Here is a 24,925-nt window from a genome sequence, read left to right as displayed (position 1 = left end):
GAGGCGCCCGATATGAATAATGAAACATAGACTCATGTTCACAGCTATAAGTATTTACTATAAGGCTGTTGATACCATAAGGGGATTCAGGACGGCAATAAGCTCCTTGGTCTTGGCCATTTGATTTGGATGGATAATGGCGTCATAGACCGAATGACATCAAGATTGTTGAGCATCGTAACTTGACAATCCGAACCTTGGGATTATGCTTGGGGATGTCATGGATCAGGTAGACCATGAGAGTTGTACCTTCGATGGTATTAATTTTTTGTACTGGCATGAGTCATCTCAGCATTTTTGTACAAAGTGAAATTTCGGGAAAATCTATCTCAGAATTGATCCAGACATAAGAACAGGTCTACGATGTCGCACTGGGTTCTTGCAAGGGGGTCCTCTAGGGCTGTTTAGGTTATCTCAGACATAAGCATTGGCAATTACCTATTTAGGCAACAATCCAAGGTTCCCAGATTATAAGCACAATTTTATAAAAAAAAAGGAGGCTAATTTAGTGTCAAAGCGTACATCGTATATCGGACATCGGACATGAAACTCGCCGAACAGTACTCCGTACTCCGCAAGGTCTTTTCAAATAGTATTACGGAGTAAATAAAGGGTCCAGAGCGGACTGAGGCCGCATTTGTACGCTACTCCGTAAAGCTATCTTTTGACTCGACGGATTAAAATTCGGTCGAAATTGGACTACGGGGTAGAAGATTCACCCTGACTCAGTTCGTATTCGTTTTCGCTTTTGCGTCATGATATTGTAGATTAAGGCCCATGGGGTACTCCGTGCGTTGGCATAGGTAGTATACATGGTTAGTATAATAGCATGTACTATGTAAGTGCCGCATGCGCCAATCATCCTGGACCTGCATCAAACATGGAGTAAAAGAAGTAAACGGCCCCGTGGCTGTCAGGTCGCGTTCTTAGAAAGGGGGCGCTCTAGGGATGCCCTTGCGCGAAGAATGTGAAAATAGGAATGTTCGAGTCTTACGTGTACAAGCGTGAGGGATTCTGGATATTACTACTCCGTACCCCGTCGATATAATGAGATAAGTAGAGATTTAGGCAGGTCAATTGTAACCTGAAAGATAGTAATCTGCAAAAGAGGAAGTCGGAGTTCGTAGTATCCGACCCGCTTAAAAAAAAAAAAAAAACTCGATCCCCTCCCTTTGTAAGTTGTATAATAAGAAAATCCGACAAACACATTATATGTATTTAGATCAACCTTCCCCCCCCCTTCGTTCGCCCCTTTAGTTAATCACTACACTTTTAATCTAATTTCTAAATTCTCCCTTTACCTCCCTTAATCTTTCCTTTCGTCCTTTCTCTACCTTGATTCATTTCAGATCTTCAATCCTATACCATTCCTTCATGGAGTAAAGGTCCGAACGCAAAAGTTTCAACATGCAGCAGCCTGAGGAAGGCGTGTCGGCCGTTGAGAAGGTGGTGGACGACCCTCAGCTTCACGAGAAGCCTGTCAACAAGCCTGATTCCGATTCCGTTTCCACGTCATCAGCAAAGGAACACGGAAGCAATACTGTAATCGCGACAGATGAGGATGCGATCTATGCTCACTTGCCCGAACATGAAAAGGACATCCTGAAACAACAACTGGACGCGCCTCTTGTTAATATCTCCTACTTCGGTCTCTTCCGATATGCCTCCCATACGGACATCTTCATCCTTGCCGTCAGCGCACTCTGCGCGATCGCCGCCGGTGCTGCCATGCCCCTCTTCACGATTCTCTTCGGCTCCTTGGCGACAGCTTTCCAGAAGATTATGCTCAACACCATCCCCTACAGTAAATTCTACGACCAGTTGACCAGCAACGTCTTGTACTTTGTCTACCTAGGTATTGGAGAGTTCGTGACCATCTACGTCAGCACCGTCGGCTTCATCTACACCGGAGAACATGTCACCCAGAAAATTCGAGAGCACTACCTCGAGGCTATCCTGCGCCAGAACATCGCCTACTTCGACAAGCTGGGTGCAGGTGAAGTGACTACCCGTATCACAGCAGACACCAACCTTATTCAGGATGGTATCTCCGAAAAGGTCGGCTTGACCTTGACTGCCGTCGCCACCTTTGTGACAGCCTTCGTGGTCGCATACATCAAGTATGCCCCCTTGGCTGGCATTTGTACTTCCACTATGGTCGCGCTGGTCTTGATCATGGGCGGAGGCTCCAGGCTGATCATCAAGTACGGCAAGCTTTCCCTGGAAAGCGCTGGTGCCGGTGGAACTGTCGCGGAGGAAGTCATCAGCTCGATTCGCAATGCGACCGCATTCGGTACCCAGGACAAGCTCGCAAAGCAGTACGAGTCTCACTTGGCTCGTGCAGAGCGCTGGGGTATGCGCCTGCAGATGAGTCTCGCCGTGATGGTCGGTATCATGTTTGGACTTATGTTCATGAACTACGGCCTTGGATTCTGGATGGGCTCTCAATTCCTGGTGCAAGGCAAAGTTGATGTCGGACATGTTTTGACCATCTTGATGGCTATTCTTATCGGATCTTTCTCATTGGGCAATGTCAGCCCTAATGCCTCGGCATTCACCAATGCTGTAGCTGCTGCTACCAAGATTTTTGCGACTATCGACCGTGAATCCCCGCTGGACCCTACTTCTGATGAGGGTATCATCCTTGACCACGTCGAGGGTCACATCGAGTTCCGCAACGTGAAGCACATCTATCCCTCCCGCCCCGAAGTTACAATCATGCAGGACGTTTCCCTCGTTATGCCTGCTGGTAAGGCTACCGCATTGGTCGGTCCTTCGGGATCTGGCAAGAGTACTGTCGTCGGTCTTGTCGAGAGGTTCTATCTCCCGGTCGGCGGCCAAGTGTTCTTGGACGGACATGACATCCAAACCCTCAACCTGCGATGGCTACGCCAGCAGATCTCGCTGGTCAGCCAGGAACCTGTTCTGTTTGGCACAACCATCTACCAGAATATTCGCCACGGTCTTATTGGAACACGCTTCGAGCATGAGTCCGAAGAAAAGGTCAAGGAGCTCATTGAGAATGCCGCCAAGATGGCCAATGCGCACGACTTTGTTACTGCTCTTCCCGAAGGTTATGAGACCAACGTTGGTCAGCGTGGATTCTTGCTGTCTGGAGGCCAGAAGCAGCGCATTGCCATCGCTCGTGCTATGGTCAGCGACCCCAAGATTTTGCTTCTTGATGAAGCCACTTCGGCCTTGGACACCAAGTCCGAGGGTGTTGTCCAGGCCGCGCTTGACCGCGCTGCTGAGGGCCGCACCACCATTGTCATTGCTCACCGTCTGTCCACCATCAAGTCTGCGCATAACATTGTTGTCTTTGTCAACGGATCCATCGTTGAGCAGGGTTCTCACACCCAACTAACTGAACGTGACGGTCCTTACTTCAAGCTCGTCGAGGCCCAGCGTATCAATGAGGAGAAGGACGCAGATGCACTGGACGTGGATGATGATGAAGATAGCATCGACAACATGACCAAGTCTCACATCGCACGTGTCAAGTCCATCGCTAGTGGCTCGAGCGGTGCGAAGGATGAGGCTGAAGCATTCCAGGACGCTATGCATCGCCAGGAGTCTCGCAAGTCTGTTTCCAGTGTCATTCTCGCGCAGAAGATTGCTGAAGGTGGTGGCAAAAAGTACTCACTTTGGACTCTGGTCAAGTTTATCGCCTCTTTTAACAAGGAGGAGAGGTTATTCATGATCGTCGGTCTTTTCTTCTCGGTTCTCGCTGGTTGTGGTCAACCCACTCAAGCTTTCTTGTATTCCAAAGCTATCAGCTCACTTTCCTTGCCCAAAGAACAATATACCAAGCTGAGATCGGACGCCAACTTTTGGTCACTGATGTTCTTTATTGTTGGTATTGTTCAAATCATCACTTTCTCGGTTCACGGTATCGCCTTCGCGTTTAGCTCCGAGAGATTGATCCGAAAGGCCCGCGGCAAGGCTTTCCGAGTCATGCTCCGACAGGATATCAACTTCTTCGATCGTGAGGAGAACAGCACCGGCGCTTTGACTTCCTTCCTCTCGACTGAAACTAAGCACTTGTCCGGTATCAGTGGTCAAACCCTTGGAACAATCCTCATGACTTCGACAACTCTCATCGCTGCAATTGTCATCGCGCTCGCTTTCGGATGGAAGCTCGCCCTCGTTTGCGTCTCTGTTGTTCCAATTCTTCTCGGGTGTGGCTTCTACCGCTTTTACATGCTTGCTGCGTTCCAGGCACGTTCCAAGGCAGCCTATGAGGGATCAGCCAGCTATGCATGCGAGGCTACATCTGCCATTCGCACTGTCGCTTCGCTTACTCGTGAGAACGACGTCTGGTCATACTACCATGCTCAGCTCGATATCCAGGGCCGTACAAGCTTGATCTCGGTAGTCAAGTCGTCGTCCTTGTATGCAGCTTCCCAGGCCTTGGTCTTCTTCTGTGTTGCCCTCGGATTTTGGTACGGTGGAACCCTTCTCGGTCACCACGAATATGACACTTTCCGCTTCTTTGTCTGCTTCAGTGAAATCCTGTTCGGTGCCCAATCTGCTGGAACAGTATTCTCCTTCTCCCCGGACATGGGCAAGGCCAAGAACGCCGCAGCCGAGTTCCTCAAGCTGTTCGAGCGTCGGCCCACCATTGACACATGGTCCGAAGAGGGTGAGACTTTGACACACTGCGAGGGAACCATTGAGTTCAAGGACGTGCACTTCCGCTATCCTACCCGCCCCGAGCAGCCAGTGCTCCGCGGTTTGAACCTCACCGTCAAGCCTGGTCAGTACATTGCCCTGGTCGGACCTAGTGGATGTGGCAAGAGTACCACCATTGCCCTTCTCGAGCGTTTCTATGATGCACTTTCCGGTGGTGTCTACGTCGACAACAAGAACATCGCCGACCTCAATGTCAATTCCTACCGCGCCCACTTAGCGCTAGTCAGCCAGGAGCCCACTCTCTACCAGGGTACCATCAAGGAGAACATCCTGCTCGGTACCCCCAACGATGACCCCACCGAAGAGGAGCTGGTCCAGGTCTGCAAGGACGCCAATATCTACGATTTCATCATGTCTCTCCCTGAGGGCTTCAATACCATCGTCGGTAGCAAAGGAGGCATGTTGTCCGGTGGCCAAAAGCAGCGTGTCGCTATCGCCCGTGCCCTCCTTCGCAACCCCAAGATCTTGCTTCTGGATGAAGCCACCTCCGCCCTCGACTCCGAGTCTGAGAAGGTCGTCCAGGCTGCTCTGGATGCTGCCGCGCGCGGTCGTACCACCATCGCCGTTGCCCACCGTCTCAGTACCATTCAGAAGGCTGATATTATCTATGTCTTCGATCAAGGCAAGATTGTTGAGAGCGGCACCCATAATGAGCTGTTGCGCAACAAGGGCCGTTACTTCGAGCTGGTCAACCTCCAGTCCCTTGGCAAGAGTGGCTAAGCACCTGATTCACGCTTTTTATTATTATTTATGTACACATACCTTTTTCTTCCTTTCTTGGCTAATGTCTCATGTCTCGCCATCTATCCCATTCTCATATCTCCGCTTTCAATCTCCCCCACTCTTGTGATAGATTATTTGTTGTCAGCGGCGAAGACCCGGAAAGCCGGGCCAGACTGTCTCCCCGTGATAAAAAGAAAAAAGCAAAAAAACCCCCCAATCCATTCGGGGTGTAGGAATAGATGAATGAATACAATGAATGAATCTCAATTCAACGCCACCTGATTTCGCTCAAAACTCCATCCACTCCATCAAATCCCTTTAAAGCATTTCAAATCCTTTCAATCAGTGATGCCCTTGGAGTATAGCCCTTCAAATCTCGTCCGAAACCCCAAACTCTTTCTCCACCTCAATCTGCCTCGCCCCTCTCGCTTCAGCAAGAAGCCCCATCAATCCCTGCCCGACATCCTTGATATCATTGTACTCGTGCAAGAGTTGGGTATAACGCTTGCATGTGGTATCGGGGTTGTCACTGGAGTAAGTGGTGGTTAGAGATGCAAAATGAGATGTTTCCATGTTCTTTTGGGGCTGTGTCTTGTACAGCCTTCATGCAATTGGGGGAACTGAGGAGTGTTTACATGAGCTGGGCAGTCACTGAAGTGAGGTCTCTTTCGAGCTGCGCATGCTTAGCTTCTAAACTTGCAATTGAAGCGCGAAGGATCTCCTGTGTTGGGTGTTAATGCTTGATATAATGGACACAGATAGCAGGGTGGGGGATACTTGGGACGTACTATTCGTTGTTGGTCCGTGTAGGACTTTGGTTCTTTGGATGTATCCATGTGGAATTGTTTGCAACTAAGTGCATATGCATATGTGTTGTGAGATGCAAGATGGAAGAGCATTGTAAAGAGGAGGATATCCATCTACACTATCTACCCCAGAATTATATAGTCCAGGCCAATCACAGCCACGCTGATTAATCCAGTCCAAGACTTTCTGCGTGCGCGTCCCCGATTTTGATAGATTTTTTTAAAGTTGTTAAACACATATGTAGTTAAATGATATGGAGTAGAATAATTAAATTACTTAAAGAATATAGCCCTGGAGGATACAACCTTAGAGAATACAGCCCTGGAGATCAAAAGTACTGCCCTGATTCCACGCGCTGTCCCACATAATCGGATGCTCCGGATTGGGTCTACCTCTTATCCGCATCTGTTCTCTTCTCCCTTCCAACTCCCTACTTCAACTACACCATGGCATTTATCCGTCAGTCCTTATGGAATTTATTAGTATTGGCTGCCTCGGCTTCTGCCCATGGTGGCCATGAGGATGTTCCTCCGGGCGAATCTATCTCGCAGGATCCTATCGTATGTGATACTACGCCATTCGTCTTACAAAAAGTTAACGCTTATCCCAGGACGCAACACTATGGACTCATATGATTCTCATGGGTTTCGCTTTTGGCATAATCTTCCCAACGGGAATGGTTCTCGGGGTATGTACTGCTTCACTTGCCTCAACGTTTCCTTCCTACCGTCTAGGCCATCTCTAACAAGAGCAAATCAGATAATCCGCTCCCGTTGGCACGTCCCCGTCCAAATCCTCGGCACAATAGTTGCCGTACTAGCCTACTTCCTCGGCCATGCCCACAAAGGTCGCCAATTTGATAAGAATGTACACGCTTCCGTCGCAAATTGGCTTATGTTCTTGCTCGTCGCACAAGTCGTCCTCGGAGTCTATCTCAAGCTGCATCTGGTGAAGGCGGGCCAGGCTCGCATCCGATGGATTTTCGTTCTGGCCCATGGAATCATCGGTAAGGTCATGCCTGTCCTCAGTTGGGCGCAGATGCTATTCGGTGGTATTGCTGCGCTCGGCTTCTGTCGCGGTGACCACCTTGGTCAGTGTCTGGCTCATTTCATCATGGGCTCCGCCTTCATCGGATATGGTATTTGCTTGACCATCCTTTTGCTTGTCGGCCAATATTGGTTGCGCCGTACCGGCCGCAGTCAGGAGTTCTTCGATTCTCTCGTCATCGCCGCTTGGGGCTGCGTTAATACTTTCACCGAGCACCGCTGGGGTACCCCTTGGGTTCACAATGACCTCCAGCATACCACTATGGGTATTGTCTGGTGGTGTGCTGGTCTGCTGGGTATGTGGCTCAGCCGTACCCGCAGCGGCCGTCCTAAGCGTAACCTCATTCCGGCCATTGTCATCTTGATGACCGGCTATGCCATGTCCGCTCACCCCCAGACGCTGATGATCAGTACTATGGTCCACTCCCTCTTCGGATATACTCTGATGGCGGCTGGTCTGACCCGCATCATTGAGATCTCGTTCGTGCTGAAGGATAAGCCTGCTCTCTCCGAGCCGAACAGCTTCCAATACCTGACTCCCTTCGTATGTATCCTCTCTGGCCAATGTGAAATATATAGGATCATACTCACTGGCTTCTTTTTCTGCAGTTGCTCTACGCCTCCGGCTTCCTCTTCATGGGCGCCACCGAGGAGCAGATGCAAATGCTGCACAACGCAGGCATCACCCACGTGGCCTATCTCTTGATCCTCTACAGCATCGCTTTCATCGTCTTCCTCTGTAAGTTAGCTCCACGGTCCTCATTTTTCTTTTTTAGAGCAACCACTCATTCTTATTTTTCAGTCGTCAACATCCTCCTCCACATCTACGCTGTCCACGCCTGGCCCAACTCCGAGTCCACCAACCAGGACGGCCCCATGTACTCTACTCTTAACGGAAACGCAAACTTGAACGGTCATGCGCGCTCAAACTCGCAACAGATTCAGGATGCCGAGGCATTCGAGCTCCATGGATTGATTTCTGATGAGGAGGATGGTCCTTCTATGGGACCGCGGAAGAGCAGTGATGAGGAACTTGGAAAAGAAGAGGGCCATCACTGAGGCCTTCTGTTAATTTGCTAGTTCCCTTTGCAAGTATATCGTGCATTTTGTGATATTGTGTTAAAGACGGCGTCTGGTTTGGTTTGGGTTGGGTTCGAATAGCATTGCAGGTTCTAAACAAGCCTTGAGTTCGAGTAACTAGCTAATATCATATCTGAACAAAATTGTACATAGTTCCCAGGTTTCATGCAAGTATCAAGTTTCAATGGTTGCTCGTGTTCTATTGTACATAATAAGACCCAAGTCTAAGTCCGGGATTCTTGGAATCCGTTGAAAAAAAAAAAGGAGATTCGTAATGAGGCTGGAAGAACCCATCTCAGTCCAATCCACCACATATCCCATTTCATTTCTTTAAATTGTCCTCACAAATCCCCAGCAACAGGAACTGTAATCGGGTTCCTAACCGGTGGCACAGCAGCCATCCCCACACCATCATCAGGGAAGAAAGGGTGAAGAGCATAAATTGGACCAATGTTCTTCTCCCCATCAAACAGCAACATATTCTGCAGTGGCTGCTCCCTTGCTGAAAGAACATTAATAACATCCTGCGCCAGTGCACCGCCCAAAAATGCCGCAACGGGACTCAGCTCGCTGCCCAGGTTCTGTAGGAAGGTCCGCAGGAACACAGAGTCTAATGTGAGTGGCTCTAACTTTAATTCCTGGTGTCGGTCGCGCGATAGCTTTGTGAATAGTTCCAGGTCTTCGTGCGTGAAGGTTGGGCGGTGGCCGAGTAGTTTTTCGAATTCCCACAGTGCACGCAGGCAACTGAGTAGTGGGGTTACTTGCTTGCGACGCCGTGGGATTCGTGTGTAGTCTTCCGGTAGTGGAGATGTATTTGCGAGGATTAGTGGCGTGTACACCTCGCGCTTAGTGACTAGCTCGATGACCTTGCTTGGTTCTTTCTTGTTGGCGTCATTTTGTTCTTTTTTGGTGGTTATGTCGATGATGCTGCGAGTGGGTGTTTCTTGGGTTGCGGGGGCCATGTTGGATTTGTTGCGCTCGATCACAAAGTCGTGGCTGATTAGGTCGGCGAAAACGTAACCATAGAAACCGTGTAGACCGGCGGCGTAGAAGGGTCGGTTGGCTAGTCGGCAGGCGGCATTCACAGTGGTGTTGGTTAGGAAATCGAGCTCTGTAGCGATTGTGATGTCAAATTGCGCGAAAAAGTCGGGTTGTTTGGTTTTGACATCGGAAGTGTCGATGTTGAGCTTGACTCGAGGGTTCATTTTGTGGATTTGCGGTCCTGCGACTTGCGCGCGCTGGATTGGGTTGTTAGCGGATGGCGTTAGGTATTCTGTATTCTACTCTGGCTATATCTCACATTTTTTCCAATCACATCCTGCTCACTTTGTGCTTCAGCGATGAAGAACTGCGCGCCTAAGTCCTCCTCTGTGACGTTCTGGTGATCGATTATGGTGAGGGAGCCGATGCCCGCCAGGACGAGATTCTTGGCGACTTCGTTCGCGAGAGCTTTCACGGTAATGAGAAGAATGTTTGCCGATCGTATTCTGGCCGTTGTTAGGAAATGTGGTGCTTTGGGAGCTGGTTTGCTCACTTTTCTTGTGCGTGCACTCCCCACAGCCGGATCTGTCGATCGTACAGCGCAATTTCATCTGTCAAAGTTAGTATGAACCAAATCAAATTCTATTCATTGACCATACCAGCGCTGATTGACTGTGCATTATCTTGTTGCTCCGTCATAGTATCGACTGAGTGGTTGAGATAAGAGTACAATCTTGCCCAGGTGCGAGCTTGGCGATTTGAAGCCCCGCAGTTGTGTTCTGGAGAATTTGATGTTGAGTGGGAAGTAGATACTTAGGGACTTGGTAAGATATGCAATGAAGGTGGAAGTTGCGAAGTTGTAGGCAGAAGTTTGTAGGTTTGGAAGTTCAGAAGTTCGGCAGTTCAGATAGGTTTAAATCAGGTGACCCGGGAGCTACTGTGTGGGGCCGTGGGGTCAAAGAAGTATACAACTTTATGCGGACGAAGTTGTCTCATTGATGATTTATATTCATAATACATTTATGGGACATTTATAGGGTATGCAGAGGGGAATAAGCAAAATCTTTCAATGTAGTATAATAGAACAAATCAGTTTGAATGCGTGTGATTTAGAGATTTTATAGATCACTGGAGAAGTGGACTTCCAAAACACCAGGTTATAGATCAGGTCAACATGTAGAAATTTGCCCAGCACACGACTCAATTAGCAAATAACACAATTAAAGCTGTCTGTCTTTATGCTGTATGTTCTAACTTATTTCAACACATTACTATAACACTATAGAGCATTCCTGCAGAACTAGCACTTACCTTCCTGTTGTGCTTCCGAGCAAAAATTAGGTCGAGAGGTGCTATCATCTCTGCCAGATGAGATTTTATTTTCTTTATTACATCTCAAAGGGATATTGATGAACATTCCAGAGGCAATTTTCATGACTCTGGTACTTTGTCATGGAAATTATGTGGTCAAAGAGCGAGCTAAGTGACACAATTAGCTATCAACACAAGCCCGATGAAGGGGTTTACACGAAAAACGAGGTGAAGAATAAAAGAGAGATCAATAAAATCTAAGAATTTATCAACGCCCTGAATACATCAATGAAGTTGCAACTCCCAATCTTTCAACTTCCACTCCACTATCGATGATCTAATCGACCATCACGTGTTATCAACCTTGGGCTTCCTACAAGGTGCCAACTCTCTCCAGATAACTTATCCTTCTATCTCTACGTTAATATTTTTGGTTTTCTTTTATTTCTGTCAGGTTGGTGCCTTCACGGTATCACCTACCCCTATCCCCCTAACCCGATATAGTCAACTCCACCTCTCAAGCGGTACCAACAAACCTGAATAATGGTGTGTCTTTCATGGCTCCTATGTGTCTGACTGATGTCTTACACTTCCCTTTAGTCAGGGAATTACGATTATCCTCGTGCTTTTTCCTCTTCGTCCCGCCGTATATCCCGTACTACCAGGCCTGACGAACGCCCTGAGATCCTCCGTCTCCAGCATCTCCGCAATTTCGTATCGGAACGAAATCGCTCCGGTGCCCACAACACCTATAACGCCACCCTTGCCTTAGAAACATTAAATAGAGAAGTTGCCGAGCATTCTCTGGACCGAGCTCGCGATCGTACCAATTTTGAGCAAGCCCGAGCCGACATCGATCGCCAGATTCAACAACTACAGTCCGAGGCGGCTGGCCCCGCAGAGCGAATACGGAGTATTTTACGAGACCAGATTCGCTCAGAAGGAGTTCAAACTTCGCTTTCACCAGAATCGCATATCCTTCGGCATCGCCTACCCTGGCAAGCGATCAGACAACCAAGCCCGGACGGATCTTTATCCAGGTCACCGTCCCTCATGCCACCATCCGGCCAGTCGGGCCGTGATGGCCAAGGACGGATGAAGCGTCGGAAGCTAGACACGGACGACAATCGCGAGGAATTTCGAGGCTTCAATTACGGTCAATATGGGCAAGTAGTGCCGGGGATGCTACAAATGGAAATCGCCAGCTGCGACGGAGGGAACTACGATCCGGATAGCGGGTGTTCGCGTCCAGAGAACGTGCTGGACAACAATACAAGTTTCTACTCTACCAAAGAGGCCCATTGCAATTTAGTCCTCTGCCATCGAGGCGAGGCCCCGTTCTGCTTGAAGAAGCTCGTTATCAGAGCCCCGAAATGCGGGTTCGATGCTCCGTATGTCCACCAGGCGTGTCTGTACGTTGAGCTGATAGCTAATCGTGGCTGATTGAACCAGAATACAAGAAGGCATGGTCTTTGTCGCCATGACCTCTGATGAACTGCTTGCCCGCACTGCCCAATACCAAATCCAATACTCCAACGGCCGATACCGCCGTCGAGGCCGCCGTAGTGGCATGCAACCCTCCCAGGAATACCTCACCGGGTTCCGACCACCACTCCAAAATCTCGAACGCACAGTCCTCATGAGCCCACATTCAGCCGCGGTTCCGCATACCGCAGAAGACCCGCAAGCGCAGTTTCGCATTACCACCGAGTACGACGAGAATAATGAAGATTCTGGAGATGACGAAGACTGGCACTCTGCGTTGCTCGAGAGAACCCAGACCGAACAGACAGAAGATCCTTTATCGGATACGGACGAGAGTCCAAGCGATGAGGAGGACCCTTCAAGCAGACGTAATCGGCGTCCTCCTCCCCCTCCTCCTCCGCCAGTTGAATATGAACGGCTGAATGCTTTCAGCCGTATCGGCGAGCAGAGACCGCGCCATGGCCCTAGTCTCATACATCCAAACCCCCCAGTCGAGCCTGCTCAGCCAGTTGCCGAGGTTTTGAAGCCACATGCGCGCTTCTTTATCGAGCGAGAGAAGAGCATGGTTACCATCAAATTTGATCCGCCTCCGTATGTATAATTGGTATTGGATGTGGAGAACCAAAATACTGACGTTACGTTTCAAGATCTGGGCGGTTCATTCTCATCAAGTTATGGAGCCCACGGGCCCATGGGAATATTGATATTGAAAGCATCATCGCACATGGGTATGCAGGCCCGCGATTCTTCCCGAGTATCGCTGCACGCTAGCAGTGGAAATCAGGAGTTTTCAGGCGTGATTTTCTTTTCGGATCAGAGGGATAGAAGTCTTTTTTTTTTCTCAGCCCAGATTTTCTTATTAGTGCAAGCTAGTAAGACGACGTTATGAATTATTATGATGTGACTTCGAGACCTTGGGATTATTCTCCATTTTTCTCTGATTTGTCCTATCGTGTAACCCATACAGACCACACTACCATACTAACTACGTATTATGTGAGATCAAAAGGTATGGCCACTTGACTAGTGTCTACCTGCTATCTCTAATGGCTTTTTTTTAAGAGTATTCTCAAGGCATCTTTATCTTTCTGGGTCTTTTTGCTAATTGTACTTCAGAATGTGGGGGAGGCACATGGGGGATGCGAAGATAGCCCTAATTATTTGAATGTCGATATCTACAATGATTATGGAGGCCCTCTACGGAGGACAGCACTCGTTATTCGCTATCCTTAATCTAGGTAGCCACATACAAGATTTCTCCAACAATACAGCCATGACCCACCCCCTCTCCATCGCTGACTACGACGTCCATCACAACGAGCATGAACCTATAACCCACCCCCCCTTTCAACTTCAATGGCCTAGACAGTATCGGCGCATGCCGACATACCGCCCTATAAATGGCAAAATGCTATTTGAAGAGAGGCTCAGTGGTAGCAATTCGAAGATAGGTTGACTCAAGGTCGCATGTCATGTGGCTTAATATGTTGAATCTCACCCTGTCTTCTCCCTCGGGCTAGATTCCTATCGACGAAGTGATCGACGCCAAGGTGGTTAGTGGGGTCGGGGTCCCCGGCCGGTGTGTCCCTTCGGCTATACGCATTCATAGCTTGTAGCTTGATATAAGTCAAATTGCACCTATATATTGAGAGTATAATTCAAGTCGGCAATGCTTCCACCAATCCAGGGACTCCGGCTAGACACGTAAAAATCCTGTAGGATCTGCTCTGCGCGTTTGGACACGAAAGTCAAACAGGCGACGGCCATTCATCGGCGCATTCGGGGTATCGACATTATTAGGGGCGGAAATCTACGCATCATTGCCACGACGTCAGTTAAACAGCACCATAGCGAAGATACTAGATTTCAGGATCAAGGATGACCACATGAAGCCGAGCCATCTTCGTTCTTACAGCCTGCTTGGCGCGGTTAGCTAAAGATACAAAAATAAAATCTAGAGTGCATATGTAGTTATGGGGACGGGTACAAAAATCAACCTATAAGGATAGATTTTCAGAAACAGCCCCTAACAAATCCCGAACTGGCGCCATGCCTGATCTAAGGAACGTTGGGGGTTAAGGGAACCAATCTGAAACATGAGCACTAATGCACGGCTCTAGAAATGGCTGTCTCGGAAACGGTTAGTTACCTACGTAGGTATGTATGTATGTTATAGTACCGCCTTGAATCGGCTGGTTATCCTCAGCCCATTTGAACGCCTGACCAACGCCTCATCATTATACGTATTTAAATCTGTGTGTTGGCGGTGTTCGCAACATTTGTACTGGTCCATGCAGGACAGAAATATGCACCAGCCAACTGAGCCGCGCTTGGCAACCTCAAAGCATGGGTAAAGTTTCCTGTATACGTCGACTAGTGCGGGGGGTCCCGGTCAAACGATTTATCGCGAGAACTGTGACATCTTCGGATAGCTTGGGGGTCTGGTTTGGGGCTAGTCCGGCTGCAATGGACACGAACCGACGTACTTTTGGAATAGCTCTGGTCCAGCCACGGGGATACCGGACAGTCCAGTCCTGCGGACTAGATGGCCCCGCTGTAGTAGATTGAGAAGTACGAAAAACGATGAAGCCTTAGCGCTGGGTCAATATCCCGGTGTGATTGTGGGATATCACACATGTCCGTGGAGTCAAGAAAAACAGGTTCAGAGTAATTTTAAGGCGCAATTTCTATATCCAGTGACTTTCCGAGGCTCTCTGCAACCCCTTGGCGATGACGCGGAGAAGAACTCCGCCAGCCGTTAGCCTGTTTGGGGGGGGGGGGGGGCCATGGAGCCATTAGTGGAGGAGCTAAACGGCTCAGCGCGGGGCTCATTGCGCATATGCAATAGGTGGGAGAAGATCATGGATGTACGAAACCATGTTTAGTTGCAGCACTAGGGTCAGAAATAAAAAGTCTATTACATTTCTGATTTGAGGGAAAAGAGAAAGGAATAGAGTGGATGTAAGGGAGAGAGAAAGAGAGAGAGAGAGAGCGAGAGTCAGGTGTTCCCTTCCCGCTTTATTAATATTTCCACTCTCTCTTACTACTTCTTCTCAGCTTCTCCCATCTTCTCTTACTCTCTCTCGCTTTCTTATATTATTTACCTGCCTTGCACCCTTCCTAGCAGGCACCCTTGCCCACCCGATACCATGCGTATCACCGTCAGCGTCATCCGCCCCGAGCAGGCGGACTCGGACATCATCAACCTAGAAGTGGGCGGTGACATGTCAATCGAGCTCCTCAAGGCCATTGTCGAAAGCGAAACCAACATCCCACCCCATGCCCAACAACTCGTCTACAACAACCAGCTCCTCCAGAACCCCGAACAAACCCTAGACCAAGCCGGCATCACTGAGGGCGACATGCTCGGTGTGCACGTCACCCTCCGAGCTTCCCAACCCTCAGCCACTCGCCCCGCCGCTTCCAGTTCTGTCGCGCCGAGACAGAATACCCAACCCCGCCCCGGCATGCCAGATCCCGAAACCATTCGTCTACATATCCTTGGTGACCCCCGCGTGCGCGAGGCAGTCCGTAGGCAGAACCCGGAGCTGTCTGAAGCCGCGGATAATGCCCAGCGATTCCGTGAGGTTCTGCTTAGGCAGCAACAGGGCGAGGCGCAGCAGGAGGCGCAAAAGGAAGCTCGTATTGCTATGCTCAATGCCGATCCTTTTAACCCCGATAACCAGAAGGAAATTGAGGAGATTATTCGCCAGAATGCTGTTACAGAAAATCTACACAATGCCATGGAGCATCATCCCGAGTGTACGTTTCTACGTCTTCACAGACTGCCTGTTAGGCTACTTGGTTGAACCAAAAGCTAACCAAACCTGTTTCTCTAGCCTTCGGTCGCGTGACAATGCTCTACATCCCCGTCGAAGTAAATGGCCACCGCCTAAACGCCTTCGTTGACTCCGGCGCTCAAGTGACCATCATGTCACCCGAGTGTGCAACATCGTGTAACATAATGCGCCTGGTAGACCGTCGCTACGGCGGCATTGCCAAGGGCGTCGGAACCGCCCCGATCCTGGGTCGGGTTCACTCGGCCCAGATCAAGATCGGCGAGATGTTCCTGCCCTGTTCCTTCACTGTCATGGAAGGCAAGCAAATCGACCTGCTCCTGGGTTTGGACATGCTCCGCCGACACCAGGCCTGCATCGACCTCCAGCGTGGTGCCCTCGTCATTCAGGACCAGGCTGTCCCCTTCCTCGGTGAGGGCGATATCCCCAAGCACTTGACTGAAGAGTTCGAGGCCGAACCTACGGTCAAGGGTGCCGATGGTGCCGAAGTGGGTGCCCGCACTGGCGCGGTCACGCATAAAGCTGAGAACAATCCCAATGCCAACGCGACTGCCCCAACCACCACTAATAACACATTTGCCTCCGGGTCCGGGGCGTCAGGGTCACAGCCAAGAATCAATATCCGGCCTGCGGCGGCGCCGGCTGCTTCTCGATGGCCGCAGGACTCGATTGCCAAGATCATAGAGCTGGGATTCTCGCGCGAGGAAGCCGTCCGGGCTCTGGACATGGCACACGGAGACTTAGACGGGGCGATCGGGTTTTTGTTTTGATCTACGGATTCCGCTTTCTGCATTTACATTCAAGGGCGTTTTGGTCGGGATGGGAACTTGTATTAGCGAGATTTGATCAAAGCACGTAATGATGTGTACGATTATAACGCTGGCTGCATTATAATAGAATTTGTTTTGATTACGTGTAACCAGGTACGTCTGTGTGTGTATGCTGTTTATTCCCGTTTGCTTTTCGGCATTAGTTTGTCGCGTAGACGGAATACCATATCTAGAGCCATGAACCCGCCTGTAAGGTGTTAGTAATGCACAACTCCCGATCTCGGAAGAGCCCTGTCGGACAATCTTGGACCGGCTGCTGCTGTGTACATACCTAAGGCCATATAGGGAGCATACAGCATGGTAAGCTGCTGCTTCTCCCCAACTGAGCGGTCGGTCCAACTCCACACAACCACCAGAGATGTCAGTGTGGTGATGAAGGCCTGGATCCCGAAAACAAGGAGGTGCACGGGGACAAGGGGGTGATCTAGATGAATTGAAAATTGCGTTAGTTAGGTGCTAATTGCGTTTTCTTTTTTTTTTTTTTTTTTTTTCTGATCTCATTCTCTCTTTTCTTGAGAATAAGGGTGTGTAGTCAGATTGCCAAATATTGCATTCGATATAGATATGTAATGGATATAAGATCCATAGATGTGATGTAGGGGGTCGAGGGTGAGCTGGACTGGATCGGATAAGGATATGGACAAGGATATACATAGTAACATGCACAATGCACACGATGTACGAGCACAAGCTTTGGATAATAATAGGGGGAACAGCAAAATACCTTTAATCAACCCTCGAACGGCCCAGATTGAGATTGGGAGGTGGTACAGCAGCTCCATCCAGATGAAGACGGTGAACCATGTTGGCGGATCTTCGAAGAATTTGTCGCGGTAGGTGGTTATGTAGAACTCGCGCAGCTGGTAGGAGAGATTTGTTTGGAAGAAAGCTGGTAGGAGTGGAACGGTGTCGATTACTATATTGATGTTAGTTGCATATATGCATATGTGAGGTTATATGAAGATATGTATAAATATATCAAGATAGAGAATCATACGGAGAATGATCGGGACGTGGGTGATGAAAAATAGGAGATAGGACAAGTCCCGTTTACGAGTGCAGATAGACATTTTTCGATATATGCTGGATCATATGCAAGTCTCCAGGGGGGATAAGGAGGAGGAATGTAAGTAGAGAGGGAGTTAGATGATGTTTAAGGGGATAAGTAAATATCAGGTGACCAAAAAGGAACAATCTGGAAGATTTAAGAGTAGGAACTAAAATATTCATAGTTTGATAATTGCTTTTTTTTTGTTTGTTAGTGTCTTGATCTTAATATTTAGGGTAAAAGGTTACTTTCTATAAAGATTCCTTATATATTAAATATACTAAGTATATTAAGAGTAAGTAATTGATACATCTACATCTCACCGCTTCTTAATTTTAAGGTGGCCTGACTTCGGGGAGATAAAAGTTGGTGCATTTTCTATATATATATATATATATATATACTATATATATATCCACATAAGTATATAACAACAAAGGGTCAAATAAGCCTGAAATTACATCATGCTAAGGTAGACATGCATTGTCATACAGGGAACTTGCCAGTGGGCCTTCGATAGGTCAAAGAGAGAGCATATACATCGGAAAGTAGACCGCAAGATCGTTAGGCCCTAATTAGCTCAGGACAGGGTGTTCTTCCTGGTTTTTTCGATTTTCTCTTCTTTCTCTTCCCTTTTTTTCCCCCCCTAAATCCCTTTTCTTAATTTCCCCTTTCTCCGTAGAGCTTCCTAAATAGTTCTACTTACGCCGAGGAACGGAACCCCATGTGGCCGAATCATAATCTCCGCATGCATAGATCATGGCAGATAATGCAATTGCCATTTGGCCTGCATTATGCCTTATCTTGAAAGTATTCACATTATAGCGGTGTAAAAAAAGAAAAAGCATTATAGAAGCTATAGAAAAAGAGAGGGGGAAAAAAGGTGGGTATAGAACGGCAGTGGAAGGGGGGATTTGCAGTGAGAAAGTGGGTAGGTGGATATGAGATTTTTAGGGGAATTTAACTGCTTTTTAGTGAATTTTTTTCTTCCTTTTTTTTACTTCTTTTTTCATTATTATCTCTCTGACCGCTGTTCGTATCTTCCACTCGGAGATGAAGGGAATTGACTAGTGTTTTAGTTTTATCATATGCATTGTATAGAGTATATACAGAACTATATATAAAAGACAATCCCTTCTTTCTCTTTATCCATCTTATCCATCTATAACTTTTCATTTCTTCCAAGGCTATTAGGTTACTCCACTCTATACATCTATACAATGCCGTCCTCGGCCCCCGTTCGTTCCAAAGTGCCAAAAAAAGAAGAACCCATCAGTTATGACATCAACATCCCCTACGTCGATGTAGATAAACAATCCAAGATCTCAACAAAATACCCCCAATATCTTCCTACCTGGGATCCAATCTGGTTCGAACCCCTACAACCCTTCGAATATGAAGATCCAGCCCTGCGCGTCCGCAACAAATCCAAACCAAACCTGTTGCCCCCAACCGCAAAAATCTCCCACATCCAGCCAAGCTTAGGAACCATTGTCGAGAACGTTCAGCTCTCCTCCCTTTCCGCCGCAGGTAGAGATGAACTCGCCCTCCTTATTACAGAACGAAAGGTCGTTGCCTTCCCAGATCAGGACCTTATCGATGCTGGCCCAGACGCCCAGGAATCCTTCATGCGCCACTTCGGGAAACCAAACTACCAACCCGTCTCGGGCTCAATGACAGACCACCCCGCTTTCCACATCATCCACCGTGACGGAAACAGAGATGAAATCACCCGTTTCCTACAACAGCGTACAACAACAACCCTCTGGCACCAGGATGTCAGCTATGAAATCCAGCCTCCCGGTTATGTCATGCTTGGTCTCCTGCAGGGTCCCGAAGTTGGCGGTGATACCGTCTTCGCTGCTACCGATTTGGCCTATAAGCGGCTCTCCCCGGCTGTCACGGCCTTCCTCGATGGGTTAAAAGTTACCCATTCTTCTGCTAAAATGATTGGTCATGCTCGCTTGACGGGTGGCTTGGTCAGGAAGGATCCCGTTGACACTGTGCATCCGCTTATCCGGGTGCATCCCGTTACCGGTGAGAAGTGTATGTTTTTGAATGGGGAGTTTATTACGAGGATTCATGGCCTCAAGGATTCCGAGACCAAATGGGTGTTGGATTTCCTTATGAATCATCTTGTTACCGGTCATGATTTCCAGGTTCGCGTGCGCTGGCAACCTAGGACAATTGTGATGTTTGATAATCGCTCGACTATTCGTGAGTTTTTTGTGCTTTCTTTTTCTTTTCGTCTCTTTCTTTCAGATTTAGAATTTTGAGTAGACCATTGCTAACATAATTATCTAGACTCTGCCATTGTTGATTACTTGGATGATGATTACGGTGCTAAGGCTCGTCATATCTTCCGCTTGATCGCTTTGGGTGAAAAGCCCATTCCTGTGTATGAGGATGAGGAGGAATTCGAATAGAACTGGCATAATGTGATAGAATGGGATGTTGGTGTTTCGGATTTGATTTTTTTATAGATTTTAATTTAATTTGTTTTTCTTTTTCATTTGGAATATTTTCATTGCAATGTGCCTGTTGGCTGTGAATTCGTTTTTCATTACCCCCACGCCATAGAGTTACAAAGTCCCAAAGCACCCACGATCTCTTTAAAAAAAAAAAACCAAGATCAAATGTTAAAAGTAAATGTCAGGAGTCACCGCCATGCAGATCTGCAATGCTACATGACCGTCCCCCACATCGTCTCCTCAGTAAACGCCACATTACCGTAGAATGTCATCGATCCGTGACCGCAAGTCATGAGCAATCTCTAACTGTTCCCCACTAATGACACCGCTCTGTTGCAGGATCAGCAGCATCTCAGAGACACGCTCGGCAACGATATCCGAGCCGAAAACCATGCCGCCCAGGCGCACGGTCTCATGGAACCATCCACTCAGAAGGTAGAGCAGGTCGTGTGCAATAAACCGCCGGTTTGATCCGTGGAAGGGCGCCTCGTCAGTGTAATACATCGTCTCCAACACCGCGTACAGGGATTCGTGCGCAACGCCAAGATCGATGAACAGATCCACCACCCAGGTAGCCGGGCCAACATTGCGCTGGAACTCCAGGGCATACCGCTCCACCATAGGGACAAGCTCGCGGATGGGGAAAATGGTCTCAGACATCCGTAAGCGACTCCCAAGGCTGCGGATTTTGTCGATCACCGCTTCGTAAGGTTGCGGTGAGCCATGTTGAACGGTGGCGTCATGGACCCCCTGAATCAGGTGTTGCCAGGTTGACTTGACGTCGGCCGCATTGCGATGGTCGGCTTGGTAGAAAATTTGGAGACAAATGTCATGGTAACTGGCGGAATCGGCGTATTTATTGAACAGCTGGGGACATGTTAGTATCGTAATTTTTATTCTGATTCGCAGGCGGAAATTCAGAATGCGACGTGGTAACTTACTGTACTAATATCCATCACTGGTCCATCGACCTCACGCAGTATCTCGGGTTTCCGCTCGGGAAGAATCCTCTCATCATCCTTGAGTCTTTGTAGTAGGTCATCCTGAATATTGGCCACGTCAATGAGATTCGAAATCTCTTGCAGCAATCGCTGCCTTGACTGACGCCCGACGTCCGGTGTGAAAATCGAAGCATTGGCGCGAGCTTGACCAAGGTACTCAATACGACGACTCAGTGGCAACACGAAAGCACTATTGGCCAGATGGAATTGAACCTGTGCAGTCTCGAAGAATCGTTGAGACTGGGCATAGAACCGCCAGAGCAGATCAGCATGTCCCAGGTCATCATTGGACTTGCGCTGGAGGTAGGTGACCACAAATGGCGATTGGGTCTGCAGCAACCGATCGTTCCAGCCCTGCTCGAGGTACCAGTCGTACAAACTCGTCAGGAACACCTCATCGGTGGAATCGGAGATCACGCCATAGGCCTCGTTCTGGCGTTTGGCAATCGTAGTCAGCTGGCCATCAATGAGACCGGGATCGGATGCAGCCAATTTGTCAACTGCGAGCACGACTTTGAAGATAAGATCGTAGCACTGCTTGCGGAAATAAAAGTATTCCTTGCGGGGGTCCTGGGTAGTTGTGAGCGAGAGCTGGCGTTGGGATCCAAAGAGAATAAGGGGGATAAGCACCTGTTCGGGACGTTGATCCATGATCCAGGAATAGGCAAGGTTTGATTTGTCGGATCGAGCAGCAACGTTGAGGGCAAGCTGAATAGCACCTAAAAGAAGTGGGGGGAAAATCAATCAGTATGAGATACGAAAGACACCGAGAATCATCCAACATACCTGCAAAGAACTGGTTGACAATGAAATTGTCCACAGCTGAGACCAGATAATCCATAGGTAGGCATTCTGCCACCTGCTGGAAGAGATGCAGACTCTCGTTGAGCAAGTTGCGACCCAATTCCGTGTTAGCACCGGCCTCAGTGGCACGCTTCAGCATTTCTTGTGCCTTGAAAATCACCACATCCTCCGTACTGCAGAAACTGCCACATCGTCGTCGGAGTGCATCAGCCACGGTCTCGACGTTGGAGCCCTTGGCAATGTTGCGGTTAACAATACCCTTCACGAGTTCCTTGGCAATGTCATGTCCCTTGCTGGAGCTAAAGAGTTCCTCGAAAGTAAGGCTCAGGAATTTTGCTTTCGATTCAGCTGGTAGAGTCGCCACAATCTCGTCAACCCGCTCATCAAATAGAACAAGGATAAACGAGATACCTTCGATCGTGTGTGACACCAACTGAACGAGTGAGTGTAATGCGCGGTGCTCGGCTTGCAGCGCCACTTCTTCTTGCTTGCTGTTTACCCGGGCAAGAGCGTCGGGACCGTTGAGCCCATCGATAAAGGTCTTGTTCACCTTGAAAAACTCTGCCAGGGAGGAAAGATCATGCTGGACAGTCTGCAGCTTACTGGAACTGACGGACGCAGAAACGGATTGCGCACCATTGGGTCCCTTGCCCACTTTGGCAATCTTCTCCTTCCAGATAGATCGCAACAGACGAGCGATGTATAGTGCAATACCTGTGTGTCGAGGAGAGGGCTGCACTGCGTCAAGAGCAGATGTAGAGCCATCTGCAATAGCATTTTCATTCAGATGGGCTCGACCACCTTGAGTGATGAAGGCCTGGCGTGCTGCTGCCAGTACGTCCGGGTCGGTAATTCGGGTCAGTCTTTGTTCGGGGGAAATCTCCATACCCTGGCCACAAGCCACCGCAAGAGCAGTCGCCAGCATCTCGCTCCGTCCATATGTTCTAAGGAAATTTTGGATCTCGCCGGACAGTCCCTCGTGAGGATTGCCGCCGCTGCGGAGCAAAGCAGCAAAGATATCCACAAGACGACGCCGACGAATGATATGAACTCCACCATTAGTCAAGATCGCGATCTCAGCAGCCGGGTGGTCAAACTGAACAGCCAGCTCGTTGGTCACCGGCGAAGGCGCTGAAATAAGACCAATATCCTCTGCCTTGCCTCCTAAGTCCAGAACGATAGCCGATTCAGCGGCTTTACCATTGACCGGACTTTCTTGGTACTGAGCGACCCGGCCAGAGTCGGGGGTTGAGATGAAAAGGGTGTCAATCTTCTGCTGTGGATCCTTGGTAGTAAAACAGAAGAAATAGCCCGGAGAATATCGCTCAGCAAGACGAGTGGGTGAAAGTGTGGTAATCTGACCAGCAGAAGGTAAAATCGTGCCAAGTGGTGAAACGAGTGAGTTCGAAGATGCCACCCCGCTCACGCCGGGGGAGATATCGACAGGAGGTGTTTTGACATGCAGTGCCTGCATGCTTGTAGGAGGGCTGGTGTTGGTCGACGCAGGCGCCCAACTGTTTGAACCAGTGGCGCTGAGATAGATGCGATAGCCTGTCCCCGTTGTTGCAACTAGATGGTACCGTGATGCTTCTGTGGCTGGCACCGGACTGATCGACACAATCTTGACTCTGGGGTTGAGGGTCTCGTTTGAGGTTATGATGTGCCCGATGTTAGAGTAGATATCCAGAGCGCGTTTGGTGATTGCGAGTGTCAGACTGCCCTCAGGCCCCATGTGGAATACGCGGATTGTAGACGCAGAAGAGAGTGTGTAGAGCAAGTTTCGGCTATCATCAAGTGCCATCTGCACTACATGCTCAGTAGTGCTTTGTGCGAGGTTTGTCAGGCTCATCGAAGGCCTGAAAGCCGATAGACGTGAGCTGGTATGGTTGACTCTGCCACAGCGGCCCTGGAACCATCTTTCCTCCTGTTGGTAAGTGACCTCGTGCACGTCGGTGTCAGACGATCCTCCGAAGAAAATGCGCCCAGTGGATGCTGATGCCGCAAAAACATTGATATCCAAGCCGCGAACTGCTACCGACATCCCTGTGTGATATAGAGAAACCTGTTGACCTCCGCTGGGCGTGTTCTCATAGCCCATCCCTAGCAGAATGATGTCCGCGGTCGTCGCAATGACCAGCAAATGGGTGATCGCGGGCAAGAAAACTCCCGGGCGCGGTTTGGTCAGCTTGACCGCATTGATGCTGTTGGGCTGCTCCTCAAATCCCACCAATTGCGGGTTGGGGTGTGTGAAATCCCAAATGTACAATGCATTGTCAATCGCGACCCACGCGTGGTTTAATTCGGCAAACAGACCCATGCTGGTCGAGACTTGTGCGCGGTTGTATTGATCAAAAATCTGGTCGGGGATGTCGTACATTTTGACTTTTTGGAATGGTGCCCATGATTGAGATATGGGGATGTTGTACTCAGACGAGGAGCCCTCTGTTTTTGGTCAGTCTTGTTCGGACAGTTTTAGTTGGGGAATCTTACGAGATAAATAGCTGTCAAGGTCTGGATAGCGCGATTCGCTTTGCAGACTACTGTTGATCGTTCGCGCCCCGCGTTCCTCGGTGCTCACTGTTTGATTTTTGGTCTTCGAGGCTGCTGGAGGGAGCTTTGGCATAGGGGTCTGGGGTTCCGTATGCAACGGCGACTTGGCGGACAGAGGCCGTGCTGTAACTGGCGCCGGAGTCTGAAAGTAAGCTCCAGGCAGAGGTTTCTGCGGCGTCGCCGGAGGGAGATTTGTTGGAAGAGTCGGGTACGACATGGTGGTGGTTTTAAGGAGGGAGAAAGGGACGATCCCCCGCTAGGATTTCACAAAGAAGCTGCAGTGTAGGTCGGACGAGAAA

At 49.1% G+C, this 24,925-nt stretch overlaps 9 protein-coding genes across 9 annotated transcripts; 5 read left to right on the top strand and 4 right to left on the bottom strand.

The window, feature by feature from the left end:
- Positions 1-1,407: 1,407 nt before the first annotated feature.
- On the top strand, positions 1,408-2,471 carry mdr1 (ABC multidrug transporter Mdr1; the record flags this gene model as incomplete). Its single annotated transcript, XM_057250832.1, has 2 exons — positions 1,408-2,408; positions 2,462-2,471. 2 exons carry the CDS (start codon positions 1,408-1,410, stop codon positions 2,469-2,471), a joined length of 1,011 nt encoding a protein of 336 aa, XP_057110157.1.
- A 3,313-nt stretch (positions 2,472-5,784) lies between these two features.
- N7479_003134 (SWI5/SAE3 family protein) lies at positions 5,785-5,988 on the bottom strand (the record flags this gene model as incomplete). Its single annotated transcript, XM_057250831.1, has 1 exon — positions 5,785-5,988. The coding sequence occupies one exon, from the start codon at positions 5,986-5,988 to the stop codon at positions 5,785-5,787; it is 204 nt and encodes a 67-aa protein (XP_057110156.1).
- Positions 5,989-6,668: 680 nt separating this feature from the next.
- N7479_003133 (Ytp1 family protein) lies at positions 6,669-8,327 on the top strand (the record flags this gene model as incomplete). Its single annotated transcript, XM_057250830.1, has 5 exons — positions 6,669-6,782; positions 6,833-6,910; positions 6,982-7,812; positions 7,878-8,007; positions 8,071-8,327. 5 exons carry the CDS (start codon positions 6,669-6,671, stop codon positions 8,325-8,327), a joined length of 1,410 nt encoding a protein of 469 aa, XP_057110155.1.
- Positions 8,328-8,689: 362 nt separating this feature from the next.
- Positions 8,690-10,028, bottom strand: N7479_003132 (E1 ubiquitin-activating protein AOS1; the record flags this gene model as incomplete). The annotated part of the gene is made up of 4 exons (XM_057250829.1): positions 8,690-9,586; positions 9,649-9,835; positions 9,883-9,940; positions 9,989-10,028. The coding sequence occupies 4 exons, from the start codon at positions 10,026-10,028 to the stop codon at positions 8,690-8,692; spliced, it is 1,182 nt and encodes a 393-aa protein (XP_057110154.1).
- A 1,155-nt stretch (positions 10,029-11,183) lies between these two features.
- N7479_003131 (uncharacterized protein) lies at positions 11,184-12,896 on the top strand (the record flags this gene model as incomplete). The annotated part of the gene is made up of 4 exons (XM_057250828.1): positions 11,184-11,186; positions 11,241-12,031; positions 12,093-12,716; positions 12,773-12,896. The coding sequence occupies 4 exons, from the start codon at positions 11,184-11,186 to the stop codon at positions 12,894-12,896; spliced, it is 1,542 nt and encodes a 513-aa protein (XP_057110153.1).
- A 2,378-nt stretch (positions 12,897-15,274) lies between these two features.
- Positions 15,275-16,692, top strand: ddiA (putative DNA damage-inducible v-SNARE binding protein Ddi1; the record flags this gene model as incomplete). The annotated part of the gene is made up of 2 exons (XM_057250827.1): positions 15,275-15,887; positions 15,965-16,692. The coding sequence occupies 2 exons, from the start codon at positions 15,275-15,277 to the stop codon at positions 16,690-16,692; spliced, it is 1,341 nt and encodes a 446-aa protein (XP_057110152.1).
- A 176-nt stretch (positions 16,693-16,868) lies between these two features.
- Positions 16,869-17,822, bottom strand: N7479_003129 (EXPERA domain-containing protein; the record flags this gene model as incomplete). The annotated part of the gene is made up of 4 exons (XM_057250826.1): positions 16,869-16,939; positions 17,024-17,176; positions 17,477-17,668; positions 17,750-17,822. 4 exons carry the CDS (start codon positions 17,820-17,822, stop codon positions 16,869-16,871), a joined length of 489 nt encoding a protein of 162 aa, XP_057110151.1.
- Positions 17,823-19,020: 1,198 nt separating this feature from the next.
- On the top strand, positions 19,021-20,226 carry N7479_003128 (TauD/TfdA dioxygenase family protein; the record flags this gene model as incomplete). Its single annotated transcript, XM_057250825.1, has 2 exons — positions 19,021-20,017; positions 20,105-20,226. 2 exons carry the CDS (start codon positions 19,021-19,023, stop codon positions 20,224-20,226), a joined length of 1,119 nt encoding a protein of 372 aa, XP_057110150.1.
- Positions 20,227-20,526: 300 nt separating this feature from the next.
- N7479_003127 (putative non-repetitive nucleoporin) lies at positions 20,527-24,843 on the bottom strand (the record flags this gene model as incomplete). Its single annotated transcript, XM_057250824.1, has 4 exons — positions 20,527-21,138; positions 21,213-21,991; positions 22,059-24,518; positions 24,567-24,843. The coding sequence occupies 4 exons, from the start codon at positions 24,841-24,843 to the stop codon at positions 20,527-20,529; spliced, it is 4,128 nt and encodes a 1,375-aa protein (XP_057110149.1).
- Between the last annotated feature and the right edge of the window lie 82 nt (positions 24,844-24,925).

The sequence above is a fragment of the Penicillium vulpinum genome, assembly GCF_028829585.1.
Source record: "Penicillium vulpinum strain IBT 29486 chromosome Unknown utg000002l_segment0_segment0, whole genome shotgun sequence".
In the NCBI taxonomy this organism is placed as follows: Eukaryota; Fungi; Ascomycota; class Eurotiomycetes; order Eurotiales; family Aspergillaceae; genus Penicillium; species Penicillium vulpinum.
Note: the sequence above shows the minus strand (reverse complement) of the source record. Positions and strands in the feature narration are given on the sequence as shown.